This window comes from Populus alba, chromosome 16 (genome assembly GCF_005239225.2).
Source record: "Populus alba chromosome 16, ASM523922v2, whole genome shotgun sequence".
In the NCBI taxonomy this organism is placed as follows: domain Eukaryota; kingdom Viridiplantae; phylum Streptophyta; class Magnoliopsida; order Malpighiales; family Salicaceae; genus Populus; species Populus alba.
Window position 1 is genome coordinate 15447256 of NC_133299.1, and position 15161 is coordinate 15462416.

The 15161-nt window shown below is 30.0% G+C and overlaps 1 protein-coding gene across 1 annotated transcript; it reads right to left on the reverse strand.

Moving 5' to 3' along the window:
• Nucleotides 1-201: 201 nt before the first annotated feature.
• On the reverse strand, nucleotides 202-1766 carry LOC118035613 (expansin-A8). Its single transcript, XM_035041216.2, has 3 exons — nucleotides 1426-1766; nucleotides 1025-1337; nucleotides 202-875 (listed from the first exon to the last, which is right to left on the reverse strand). Exons 1-3 carry the CDS (start codon nucleotides 1571-1573, stop codon nucleotides 572-574), a joined length of 765 nt encoding a protein of 254 aa, XP_034897107.1. The 5' UTR covers nucleotides 1574-1766; the 3' UTR covers nucleotides 202-571.
• Nucleotides 1767-15161: the final 13395 nt, after the last annotated feature.

A 15161-nucleotide genomic window follows, 5' to 3' on the forward strand; every position in this document is an offset into this window, starting at 1 on the left:
TCACGATGCCTACAATATTTAAAGGTCTGTTTGACATCGCTGTGTTTATGAGTGAAACACTCTTTCAGCTAGAGGAGGCATGCATCTTTCATATTTTCCAGAGATGACACTAGTTTTTTCAAAAGCAATTTCTTTATCAAACACTTGTATTTTAAAACTAGACAAAGAATATTAAGGGTAGAAAAGGTTGCCCCTGTGATTCATCACGATGCCTACAATATTTAACGTCTGTTTGACATCGCTGTGTTTATGAGTGAAACACTCTTTTAGCTAGAGGAGGCATGCATCTTTCATATTTTCCAGAGATAACATTAGTTTTTTCAAAAGCAATTTCTTTATCAAACACTTGTATTTTTAAACTAGACAAAAAATATTAAGGGTAGAAAGGGTGCTCTTATTCCAGCCCACGCCATTTGTTGTTGGCAAAGTTGGGAACTTAACATACATACTAGCACTTGAAAGCCTCGGTGCCTTGGGCTACCACAGCATAACCGGCCACACACACATACATAGATAACTACAGATTTTTTTCAACTTGAAACATATCTCCAGGGACATTAATTTAGCTTTACTAGAGTTGCCCTCCAGCAAAAGTTTGTCCAAATTGCCAATTTGCAGGCACAACATTGTAGCAGGTGACTGTCTTGCCATCGCTGGTTGTGACTCTGAAGGAGAGTCCTTGGCCATTGAGATACGAGTCGCTCTGCCAATTTTGCCCCCAGTTTCTTGACATGGTTTGCCAACCAGTCCTAGATCCTTTGATAGACACAGCGTGAACATCCCCTGCACCTGCAACATTGGTTATCAAGACCAAGTTGAAGTAAGAATGACCATTAATGGTGAACCTTATGCCTCCTTTCTTCACGCATGGGACCCTGTAAAAAACCACAAACAAACTAAAATGATGCTGTTCCAGCTAGTCAAGCATTAAGTAATTACAGCAGTAGAGCTTCTGGGTGGTCTAGACTAGGGTGCAGTCATGGCTGAAACCATGACCATGTCACTAAGGACGTTTTGAAATTACCTTCTGAAGAGTACAGGAACAATTCCAGCTCGATATTGTGCAATTTGCAAGAAAGCAGGCTGTGCCAAATCAAAATGTTGGAGAGGGGGGTTGCACCAGCCACCATTGTCATTAGACAAAGCATAATTAGGAGGGCAAAAGTTGGTGGCTGTCACAGTAATGGTACCGGAATGGCACCATTCAGGATCATTGTTGCAGCGTATCTGGAAGCAAGCACCACAGCTCAAGCCATTATTGAAGAGGGCAGTGCTTAGAGCTGCAGTGCTTGTCCCATACCCTTGGCTATACAGATTTCCATATCCACAAGCACCCCCTGCAACCATCGCCACACCTTGTAAGAAACACTAGACCTAAAGCATTCAAGACTTTATACGACAACAACACTATTGTTTTTAGCTTACCCATTGTGCCAGACGCGTCGCTACCGCCGTAGAATGTGGCATGACCAACCTGCCATCCACCATAATCTCCATAGATGCCATGGAGAAGAAAGCTCAATACAAGATACAGCTGAACAAATACAAAATCTTGCATTGCTTTCATTGCCATTACGTTCTTGTGTCGTTACTAAGAAACAAGCAGTAGAAGATATCGGGGTAGCTGGCCTAATTGGAGCAAAAAGCTTTAGTGTTAGTAGGAGAAATCGTGATGGCTATTTATACCAGAGGGGATTTAGCCAGTGACCCAATTAGCAAACCAGAGAGTAGACTTCGTTTATTATTACAACCTGCGAGTTAGAGGCAGTCACGTTAGAACTATAATTAGAACCGACCAACCTGCCAAAGATGCTGGGACATTTAGAGCATGCACACATGCCTTTGAATTCAACAATTTTTGTCCTCTTCTCCATTAACGTACATGGCCCTCCGGCTCCTCTCATGCATTCTCTTAATTATCCTCACATTTAGCTCATTGTTAGCCCCACAGGATTACATATATCACTTAGGATTAATTATAATGTTTAATTATCTTGATATTTTTTATTTATTATATTTACATTTCGTTTGCTTCTACTTTTCAAAATTTTTTTTAAAATTGTTTTTTCATCTAAAAACTTATTAGAAAATTATTTTAATTAAAACTTATTTTTAAAAAACATGATCCATCCATCGTACTACCAAACAAATACACCATCTAACTTTCTAAAATGAATAGTATGGATGTGTCAACTACAACGTGTGCACCATCTCAAATGTCAACCTTCTATGTACAGTTTTTGGCATTTCGATTTCTTCTTTTATCCCTTTTATTATTATTATTATTATTATTATTATTTATTATTATTATTATTATTATTATTATTATTATTATTATAGTGGCTGTGGTTGTCAGCTCTGCATGCAGATCAAATGAATTGTGAGTTTGTCTGTAAGTCTCTTTTAGATGAAGTTCGATCTTTGATTAATTCCATGGCACTGTCGTCAAAAGGCAAAGCCTTTGTGGGGTATGCATGTACTTACACACATCATCCCTTCTCTCATAACAAATTTCAGAGTATTAACAATGGCTGCCTTGTTTAAAGTTTCCTTGTTAAAGAAACACAGAATTAACCCCCAAGGATTAGTAAGATTTTGGATTTCAATCCTATAAACAAAAACTTAATCTTTACTGACCATGATACGCATGGAGTTTTCGTTTTTTTTTTAAAAAAACTATTAAAAAATAAAATAAATTATATCTTAAAACTTTACCTAACAGTTTAAGCTTTTAGGTTAAATTGGTTTTTTAATATAATATTAGAGCTTGGTTAACTAACCTGTCACGAATTTGAATCTCATCATCCTTATTTATTTATAAAATTTAAATACAAGATAATATAAATCTGTATAAGTTCGAAGGGTTTTCACTTACGAGAATATTAAAAAATAATATAAGTTATATTTTATAGCCTCACTTAATAATTTAAATTTTTTAATTAAATTAATTTTTTAATAAAAAACAATATCGATTATATATACCACAAATTACAAGAAAGAGAAAAAAACCAATAAATACCACAACGTTTGTCATATAAAAGAAACTTAAAATTATTGTTTAAAGTTTATTTAAGAACGCCCCTCACTTGACTACAACTGGGTTTAATGGAATTTCTTTTAATCTTTTTTTTTTTTTTTTATATATATATATACATACAAAATCATTGAATTCAAAATTAATCCATTAAATAAAGGAGTTTGAGTTGTAACAATTTAATATAGATGCGAAGAGATTTCCTTAAATATGTCCACGTGTATATTACCTGTAGTGTAGGATAACATGCATGCTTTCTTTTTTGCACCAAGAAAAAAAAAATCAAAGAACAACTCATTGACAACCAAGGGAAGGTTAGATTGTGAGCAAAAGGCAATCAAATGATCCTAACGCAGTCATGGTAGATCAGGTGTTTAGTAGAGTCACGGGGACGGCGGCCTGAATCCACCTAAGGCAACTGTATCCAGTCCAGAAGAAGAAGAGAAGATCAGGTTGACATGTCAGCAAGTTGTCGGAGGGCTGGCCACGTGCGATCAATCGTTGGCCACATGTGATCAATCTGGTTGACATGTCAACTGGTTGGTGGGATTAGGTTGACATGCTGGCCGATTGAATAAGTGACTTGTCAATGCTGGGCTGTATTAATTAGATTTATTTTTTATATATATTTTTAGGTTGCTAATTTCAAAAACAATATGTAAATATTTGGTCTTGTTGAATTACCTTAGTAGCAGTGGAAGTGTTGACATTTTGAAGCAAATGAGCGGGACATTGTTATGCATTGCAATTGAATTAAGCAGAAAAAAAGTGACATTAATTCAGCCATTTCATTTAATTTTAGGTCCTAAAAAACATAAAGAGAAAAGGGCAGAAGTTATGCATCCAAAAGAGTAAGTTGGCAATTTGTTTGGGTAATAAATTAGTGAAATTAGGCATGCAAAGGATAAGTCCTGTCTTCTTTCATATTGATAACAAACAATTTTTTTTAATAAAAAAATAAAAAAAAAAGTTCATATTTCTCACTCTTATATCTCTTATACACCTCTCTCACGTATTTGATACATTGATCAACATAAGACCTGTGTAACCTAAATTTCATAAACTATAAAATATAAAGAGGAGTTAATTAGATAAAAAAAAAAAAAAAAAGGTGGATTAATCTATGATTTGGTCTTCTTAGTTAAAACTTGGTGATTTTTTTAAAAATAAATATTTTTTTAAATGATATTATTTTAATATATTTTAAATAAACCTGACTCATAATCTTAGACTTTGTACTCTGTTAAACCTTTAATAATTATGATTTGAAATAGGACAATTTTAATTTTTTTTATGTTTTTTTTTTTTTTTTAATCTATAAATATATTCACATGTGAAGGGAAGGGCTCGAGCTTAACATGAATACATATGATCTACTAGAAACCTTTTTTAGAAAGATACTGCCTCGTCAAAAGTTTGTAGAACAATCTAAATTAATTTGGTCCTAAAAACTACTTGAATGCTTTAAAATAAAATTAAAAAAAAAAAAAAAACAAGCAGAGTCATTTGAATGAGTCCTTTTGGGATCTAAACTACAAGTAAGTGAAAAAAAGGGTACAAATTTAAGACGATTCTCTAGAAAACCTTTCGAGAACGATAATATCTAGTCCAAAGTTTGAATTACAATCTATTAATATCTAGGCAATCCAATGTAATCATATTATTGTTACCTAATTTATCATAGTCTACACAAGTTCCTGTAACTTTGCCTTAACTTTAGTAACAAGTTTAAAGTTTAATAACTGACCTAAAATTTAATAATATTTGGTCTAATGACTAATCCAAATGTTACTAACCATTGCTTTGATTTCACTATGTCATGCCTTCAAAATTAGGTATAGACATGCATGTACCATCTCCATTCAATCGGTGATAATATAAATGCTAACTTTACAAAGTTCACTAAAAACCATAAATGCTAAACCAAAAAGTATTAAATTTTTGAATTTCATAAATGATCACTTAACAACATCAAGTCTTAAACATGATAAAAATCCCACAAAAAAAAATAATATTAAAAATCATGTTACAAGTCCTCAAAACTATTAATAATAAATGTTTAATAACATGCCAAAAGATGTCATTCATTATCAAATTGCTATAATTATATTATACCTATTATCAACTATCACAACTTGTTGGCAAGGGCAACTGTCAATTATTATAACGAATTAGCAAGATATTAGAACTAGTTCTAGTGTCAACAACCTCACTCACCTGGGATCATTACTTCATTCATAACCATTTGAGAACCATCATACAACCATTTACAAATATATTCCAAAACACTTTCTTTCATAAATCAATTGATAAAACATTCTTAAAAATAATAGAATGTATGAAGATTTACTTACCTTCATTTTTTAAACAACAAAAGTCTAAAATCGTAGCTTAAAAAACCTATTCACATGGAGCTTGAAGTCAAGATAAATAAAATGAAATTTCAATCCTTCAAGGTCAATCCACTTCACTTCTCTTCTCTGCATGTATCGAAAAACATGTGGCTCTTATGATTTATTTTCTCTAAATTATCATGAAGTTTGTAAAACTGGAGTAAATAAGCTTTATGGTTTCATCTTTTCTTTTATATATATATATATATATATATATATATATATATATATATATATATATATATATATATGGGCCTACTTTTTATCCTACTTATTCCAAAATAAGATTATATGTAAATTGTTCTTATAATACTCTAGCCCAAAATATATGAGTTAGGGTATTATACTATATATAATAAAATCTTGCTTTTATTTTTAGAGATACTCACATGGAGCTTTTCCTTACCATATCATCCTATTTTCATTCTGAAATGGATTGGTTAACCTTTTCTTCATGAAAAGTTTATAATTATTAAATCCAATTTGGCATAACATTTTGAATAAAAAACCTTGTAACTTAAAACCTTACATAAGTTGAACCAATTTTGACATTGGCTTTACCAGGTTGACTTTAATTAACCTAACCAGATATGGTTCAAAGGTGGTTAAGCCAGCACTAATGATTTTATTTTAAATAAAAAGATCACACTTTGAATAAAAATAATAGACTTTGGTTAATCCGACAACTTAGTAATCCTAGCTTTTTTAGGTCAAACTAAGAAAGTTATTTATTATTTTTGTTTCTCTTTTTGAGATAGAACTAGTGAGTATTTTTGAAATTCTATGTATTGGGTTATCTAGCAAGAATTAGGTCTTGGGTTACTAAACTAGGTTAATATATTTTTTTAAAATTGTTTTATTACATTTTTCTTATTAGCTCAATTGGTTAGCACATGAGTTTGAGCTTAAAGATCAAGGGTTCAAGTGACACTAGGAACCTTATTATCTTTGAAATGCTAAATAACCTATGGTCTATTGTTTTTTGGGCCTAACTCAGGCCCTAGAGCCTTTTTTTTTTGTAACAGTCTAGTCGCGTTGGACTACTCAAGCCCACACGTTTGTGCTCTTTTTTATAGGAAGTTTTTTTGCCCCACATTATTATCGTTTTTCTCAAATTACTTCATGTAATGTTGGGTTTTTTTATTGAATTTAATCATTCAGTATTAGATTGATTGATCGATTTTCAAATTTAATCCTTCATCTAATAAAATAAAAAATAATAATTCAACAAAGTAAATTTTATAATCCGAGTCACAAGTTTTATAGGTTAACTAAAGTTAACCTGATTTTTTTTTTTTTTCTTCAAACTTGTATAATTGATAAATTCACATTAGAACAATTTTCACATAATTTAATTTAAAATACAGGCTAATCAAAGAGTCAGGGATGGATAGTTTTCATATTTGAACCATTATACCAGATTAAATGAGAATGCTGACAAGATTTCCATGCTCTAAATATATTTTTATATTTAAAAAAGTTTTGATACAAACCACAACAATAGCACGGGGAAATAACCAGTCCATGAACTAAAGATGGTTAGTAAGGGTTTGTTGACCTACTTGATAATGTAAAGGCCACATGATTTAAAGGCTTCTTGTCGAGATGTTTTTTGCTTCACACGATAAAGGCTTGGGAATGCTATAGGAATTGGAGAGCCCTTTGGGCCTAAACAGTTACTCTATATGACTAGATGGGCTTTTTTCGGCCCAAACAGACCATAGAAGTTATGGTGCATGCATGGAGGCCATATGGCCTATAGTTCTCCATGCCCTGAGGTCCAGGATTCATTTCCCTCTCCCCTCTCCCCTTGGCCCTTGGTGATAAAATGTTTCATTTCCCAAATTAATCAGAAATTCTGCATTACTTATCGATTATTTTTATTTAATGATAATAATTCTTATAAAAATCAAGATCCTGCCACCCTCTTCTGATTTGAGTTTTTGAAGGTATTTAAGAGTATGATAATGGTTCTTTTCAAAAATAAATTTACTTACAAATACATTAAAATAATATATTTTTTTATTTTTAAAAATTATAGTTCATGACAAGCATCCTACGGAGGAAAATAGAAGGAGAAGGCCATCACGAGCGGAGATTTTTTTTATGGCATATTCGTTTCCACTCCAATCTTGTAATTAGTTGTGAGATTTTCAAAGTTGTCGATCGGTATCAAATCAGATTATATAAAACTAAAAAGAGGAGATGAAAAGTATATTCAAAGTCTTCTTCATGGGGCCTTGTTACTTTTAATCCGATGATGTTCATGGCAGTCCTTTTCTGGGCTCACGAGAGATGATCAAATAACTATCTTCGAAGAGAGAAACCCACCCTTTGTCTGAGAAATAAAAACTGGAATTTCTCATAAAATCATCACTGACTCTGAGTTAATGAGAAGCTTGTGTGTCAATTACATGTTCATCATCTCCGAACCATGCGCTGGAAAAAATAAAATGGTCTAATGCGATGCTGAAAATGACCTAAGATCTCCGTCCCACGGCTTTATCTTCCATGAAAATCCTTAAAGCTAGTTTTACTTGGGTCCTAGTACTTTTTCAGAGCCCTGAAAGATATCAACAAAAAAAATAAAAAATAAAAAATCACAGCACATTTACTTAGCGTACACGATAACCCTGTGGCCCTAGCAGTGGTACTAGGGTTTAATGGCAGAAAAGCCTGAAGACTCAGTTAAGAGAAGAGATGACCACGTACTGGTCTGATCTCCCTCTTGCTGCATGTGAATGATGCAATAAATTCTTGAAACGTATCAGGCTGATGTTACGTGTGCCCGTTTCCTTTACTCCTTCTGGCCTCGGAGCCGGTGTCGTGCATCTTCTTCCTTCATCTCTCTCGCAATTATGTGTTGGGAATCGTGTTGAAGAAAAGCTTGGCCCTGCCATGGATGAGACAGCAGCATGGCTATTCCTTGGACACGAATTTCCTTGTCTATTTCTTCGATGGTGCTCGTGGAATGGTAGGCCGGTGACTGGTGGTGTGATTGAGAGTGTCGTGGTTACTTCCACCTTCTTCTTTTTTTCTTTTCTTTTTTTTAATTAACAGAGTGATTTCTATTTATATAGTTTAGTGCGTGTTTTGCATTACGGTCAAAATTATTTTTTAAAAAATTTCAATTTTTTTTTGTTAAAATTAAATGTATTTGTACTTTTTAGATCGTTTTTATACGTTGATACCAAAAATAATTTTTAAAAAATAAAAAAACATTATTGACATGCTTTTTAGCACTAAAAATTATTTAAAAAGTAACCGTTATCACACTTTCAAACACTCTATTAATTACATAAAATGAAATATTGTAATTAAAGTAATAGTCACTTCAGGTTGTGGAAGAAGAAACCAAAACGTCACGGCACCGAAGGATAATATAATTATAATGGGATCAGTCTCTAGTTTTATTTTGTTTGATTGTTCTTGTAAGTTTTAAATTATACATTTTTTTGTTCACCTTTTAAAAATAAAAAAGTTTAATAAATAGTTTATTGAAGAAAAACGATGATAAGAGAACGTCCCGGACATGTATTTATTTAGTGTGTGTTTGAAAGTTTTTTTAATTTAAAACTCATCAAAATACATTTTTTTTACTTTTTTATATAATTACAATATAATAATAAAAAAATCTTAAAAAGATATTATTTTGATGTTTTTTAAAAAAAAACAAAATAATAATTTTTCTTGGTATTTACTATAAAATTGTTCATCAGGTATTTTCATGTCCATTATATATACTAAAATATATAATGTGCAAATCCATTTGTTACGTTAGCCAATATGTAATATAATCATTTTTAATAAAATATGTTTGGTATTATAGTAGTTTTTGTAATGGTAATTTTAAAAAAATAAGTTTAATTAAAATATATATTTAGCTAAAACTTGTGATTGAAATTGATATTAATAATAAAATGACTAAAAAAAAATATAGTAATTTCTTATTTTATAATTATATTTATGTGCATTTGATTATTAATTCATTATAAAAACAACCATCTAAATTATAATATTGGTTTTATTGTCTCATTAAACTTATTGTAATATTTTCATGAACATGACCTATATACAATGAACTTGTTAATTATTACTTAACTATGAACACAAGAGTAATTAAATTCATAAATTTGTTTCATTCTATTTTATTATTTAATAAATTAATATTAAAATGAAAATGATCAATATAATATTTTTTAAAAACAATGATAATCAAAGAGCAAATTCATGCTTTTCTTGTTCACGAATCAAGAACCATAGGCTAAATAAATAAAAAACTCATAAATTTTTTAAGTTGAAAAACAAGTATGAAGATTAAAAGAAAATGATTTCACATAATTGCAATCTAAACTTTGTGATATATAACTTATCAAGAAATTCATTAAAACTGGTCAAAAAAATTGGTCTTCTGTAGTTGACATCAAGCACGTTTGATGTAGATTTATGCACATGCAGACTCTCCAAATTCTTAGAGACAATTTTTAGCTTTTTTTATTCATACAGTTGTTTCTTGGATTAAGGAAAATTTCAAAGTTTGTTTTGGTCTGTGTGTTTTTTTAACAATAAAAAAAAAATTGATGAAAAAAAACATAGGATGTGTGGATCACTACAAACATGTAAAATTTACTTCACTAAAAACTAAGGTCACACCTCATTTATTGACAGGTCACATAAACCAAATCATAGATTTATTTTATAACCAAACACCATATAATTAAGGTTGGGTAAAATATTAATAGTCACTGCAAAAACAAACTGTCACTAGTTACATAAACAAAACTTATTCAATAATCATATTTAAAAAACCTTTGAATATGAAAGTTCTAGTATACAGCTAAATTTATTTGTGTAAAAACTCATTATTGTTTGATTATTAAAATTATAGTACAATGTAAAAAAAAACTATTTTTACCTAGAAATTTAAGTTTATAAGAATGCTTTTTTTAGTAATTATCTAACAATTATATATAACTGTAAGTATTAATAACTACACCATATCAATTTATAATAACACTCTACATTAATATAACAGAGTGTTGATCGTGATCTGACAAAAGCTTCAATCTCCCAAAAATATAAAAATTAAAATGGAAATTAAAAAAAAGGGAGAAGGTCTCGCAAAAGTTTTAAAAAATATTTAATTGTTTCCTACACGCCTTTTCCTTTAAAAAGATGTTACTCTAATACTCGTCCTCCACATTGATCTAACACATTCAAATAAATTTAAAAAAATTCTCTTACATGTTGACTTTAAGATTGAATAAAAAAAAAACAGCACATTTTTTACTAATTTCTCTGGTAATCATAAACATTTTATTGATTTTTAATGATTGATATAATAATTGAAACATATGATCGCCCCACTTATATTCGACAATCCTTCAAATGGTTGGAGACCGGAAAACAACCGAAATTGCAACTAAAAAAATAAATTTATTCAATTTAAAAAAATAAATAGCAATGTATTTAATTAAAAAAAATAGAAATATAAAATAAATTTATTTTTAGAATAAATTTCTATACTTTTTAAAAAATACAAGTAAATATTTTTATTCTCATTGTCTTTTTATCTTTATTTTTTTCCTGAAATTGTCACTGCACTACACTTAAGGAAGGGGAGTGTTTGACACAGTTTTTGCTTCTGTTTTAAAGAATTTTTTGGTTTTATTAAATTGTTTTATTTTTTAGTAATTTTTAATTTATTAATATACAAATAAAAAAATATTTTAATATATTTTTAAAGAAAAATCGACATCACGTGGTGTCCTTATAAAAAACATATGCTCTTATTTCGTCGGCCTATTAATTGATATTAGGCGGATATAGCGTGTTTTTATTTGACTCAAGCCATGGAAGCCACGTTGCAAAGCATGGAATACACGTACTTCCATTTTTGCTCACTACACTGTTGTATCAGCTACTGTACACAGTGCCATCAAGTAGGGTCGTTGGTGTGTCCTCTCTGTCTCTGTCTCTCTCTTTTTTTTTTTAATTTTAAATTGAAAATTATAAAAAATAAATTTAAAATTTAACAAGTCTCTCTCTTGCTAGCTCAATAAATAGTAACCAAAACCTTCCAAATATGTGCATGCATGATGTAAATGTGGAAAAAAGCTGTTGATTGTGTGTTAAAGATGGAGACAGAGTTCTTGTGATATATAATACTCAAGACATCAAAGAGAGGATAAGGTCCAATCTATCCTAATTAATACACTCGTGCCCTTTTACATACGCATGTTCTGAATTAATCACAATACGATCATCGAATTCTGGCCAAAATTACTGTTCCTAGTATCCAAACATCAATACTTCAAAATTAAGACCCTTTTTTTTTTTTTAATGGAAAAACAATTTTTTTTTTTTATTTGGGTTTATAACAGTATTATGATAAGGTTGTGGGTTAGGCTAGTTTACTTAGTGTTTTTTTATCCATTTTTTAGTTGGTTTATTTTTTCAATTTTTTCTTTTAATATTGAATTGAATAAGAATTAAGTTTTATATGTTTTATTTTGGTTTGTATTTTATAAGTTTATCATGATTTCATGACCTGAGTCAAGGATTTGGTCGGTTGATTTAGATGGTTTTTTGTGTCATTTTTTTAATTAATTTTTTTTAAATTCATCCATCAACATTGAGTTGATTTGAGAATTAAATTTTATAATTTATTTTGATTTTTTTATAAGGTTATTTTAGTTTTTATGATCTGAGTTTGACAACATGAATTGACTTTGCTTGTTTTTTAGTTTAATTTTGTTTTCAAATTCATTATTAAATACTAGGTAAATTAACAATTAAGTTTATTAATTTTATTAATTTGTTTTCTATAGGGTTATTAGAGTCTCGTTACTTAGATAACGAATTTGACATGTTACATTGAGTTGATTATTGTTGATCTAATTTGTTACTGTTTTGATATTTTAAAAATATATCATCTTAATTTTTTTAATTAAATTATATTTTTTTTTATAATAATTCAAGTTTCTTTATAATATTCCAAATAGACTAGGTATTACCTATAATTTATTTTTTTGGAGTATCAAAAGAAATATAAAAAAAAGGAAAAAAAAGAAAAAATTCAACAACTTACAACAGTTATGACACAACAGATAAAACATGAGCGGCTTTCTTAGCATTTCTATAACCTGACTGAGATTGAAATTTAATTCTATTTGTGACAAATTTTTGCAATTCTCACGTAGAATAGAGACTCCAAACAACAATCTTCGCATCCAATTTTGTCTCTAGAGATCAAGTACTCTGGGACACCTTTGAGCCCTGATGATTCGGACATTGTTGGAGAGAAAAACACCCGAATCCTTAATTTACCACTCCTGGCTTATTACACTCATGAGATGCAATCCTGTGTGGTTGTTTTCAATCAAAGAATTTACAGTCACTGTTAAAGACCAATTCCCATGCGCCATATACTTCTGAACTTGAACCAGTTCACTTGCTTCTGCAAGAAGTCTGCAATCAATTTATTGCCCTAAGAATTATGAGACCTGTGAAAGAAGAAGCCAAATAGGATTTGATTGAACTTATCACTGGTCAGGAGGCCGGGAGAGAGAGACAGAGAGATCTTCATTTGATTTCATCACCGACACTATTAGAGCTATGATTAATATTTTTTTAATAATTTTGAGGTGATGTTGTAAAATATAAAATAAAAAACTAATTTATTTTGATATATTTTTAAAATAAAAAATAACTTCACCACAGAAAATGTAGAGCTACGAGTGTCAAGATCGGTGCCGCCTACTACTAGTGATTAATTGCTATCAGCTGGCAAGTGCCTCCCTATCTTACTCGAGGCATTTGACCCATGCTGCAAGTCATGGGACCCACACACTTACTGTTGGGTTACACTGTCGCATCGGCTGCCGTGTCCCATTTCTACTGGCACCGATTTCGATGCCTCGAGGGCCATTAATAAAGACCGGTAATGCCCATTTATACTTTTCAAAAATAATTCTTAATTACAGTAATATATTTTTTGTATACTTCTTATTTGATACTAGCATTATTAAAAAGTATTTTAAAAACATATGAAGAGGTAGAAATATATGAGAAAATATTAAATGTAGATAAAAAAATAATTTAAAAAGAGCGGCCAGTAACACACCGACACGCAGTTGACAAAAGGGTCCAAAACTCATGAATGAGGCACCAAGAAGCAGAGCCTGGGACCTAACTTTGCCTCCATTTTCATGGCTGTACTGTGGCACGTCAGCTACTGAATTTGCTTGCATTTATTGCTAGTCGCTTGAAATTGTGGCTGACAAACAGTTGCCTGCTAGGAGTAGGTTGCTTGATATAGGGTGTGTGTGTGTGGAAGGTGATATTACACTAATATTTTATATTTTTTTAAAAATTATTTTTTATATTTAAAAATATTAATTTTAAAAAAAAATCAATTTTTCAAAAAAATATTTTTAAAATATAAAAAAAAAAAAGTACTTGATTTAGAGCGTGTTTAGCAGTGTGGTAGCGGTTACTTTTTAAATAACTTTTCGTGCCGAAATACATGCCAATAATATTTTTTTATTTTTTAAAAATCATTTTTAATATCAGCACATCAAAACAATTCAAAAAGTATAAACTACACTCAATTTTAACAAAAAATTAAAAAAATTAAAAATTTTACAAAATACTGGTAGAAAGACAGCTACTTTATCTTGCTTGCTTCTTGCTTTCTGTGTTCAAATAAAAAGTGATGGCACTGCCTTCTGATTTATATATATATACACACACACACACACTTTTGTGAGTTTCTGACATTTGAATGAATGGGTAGCTTATATTTGTTTGCAATAAAAGTTTATCCCCTTTTTTTATTATTAAAAAAGCAGGTTAAAAAGTATAAAAAATAATGATTTTCGATTTATTTTTTATCCAAAAACAGGTAGAAACTAAAAAGGAAAAGAACCTTTCAAAAAAGACTTGGACTGGGATAATTTTTTCCACATCAATTTATAATAATTAAAACTTAGCCAGTTCCATTTAATGTTCATTAATGAGTGTTATTTGGTCACCCGTTAGCTTTATCATCTACGATCTCCGTCCCAAATACCACAATTATTTATTTTTTAGGGTGTTGCTTAGAAATATTTTTGAACACCTGTGAATGAGCATAAAACTCAATATAACCTCACTAAAACAGTTTTTAGATAAAATTTGATTTAATTAATTGATTGTATTCACGATTAACTAACAATTATAAGTTAGAGTTTAATTATTGAGATAGAAAAGATAGAGATAATGAAATAAAAGGGTACAAAATAATAAATGAGACTAAAATAAAATTGTGTTTAGTAATGGTATACTATTTTTATATTTGTTTTTGTATGGTGACAGCTATGTATGGTTATTAAACTTACTTATAAAAAAATAATTTGATATTTTTATTTTAATTTTTATTATAGTGTTGAAATTAATAATATTATAAGATCTTTGTTATGAAATAAGGACTGATATGATGGGTTGATTTGGGGCCTAAACTGGTCCAAGTTTAAGAAACAATTAAAGAAATATTGATTCGACCTAACCCGGTCAAAAACCCAAGTCAACCTGGGATAAAACATAAGTCAAAAAGCAGTTAAATTTTGAAAAAAAATTCTTGTGTCAACAAGTTGACCATCCCAAGCCACGATTCAAATCTTGTCTCCGATCAATTTTCGAGTTGGGTTTTAAAAATATTAAAATAACTACCTTTATTTGCATATTGACTCGTG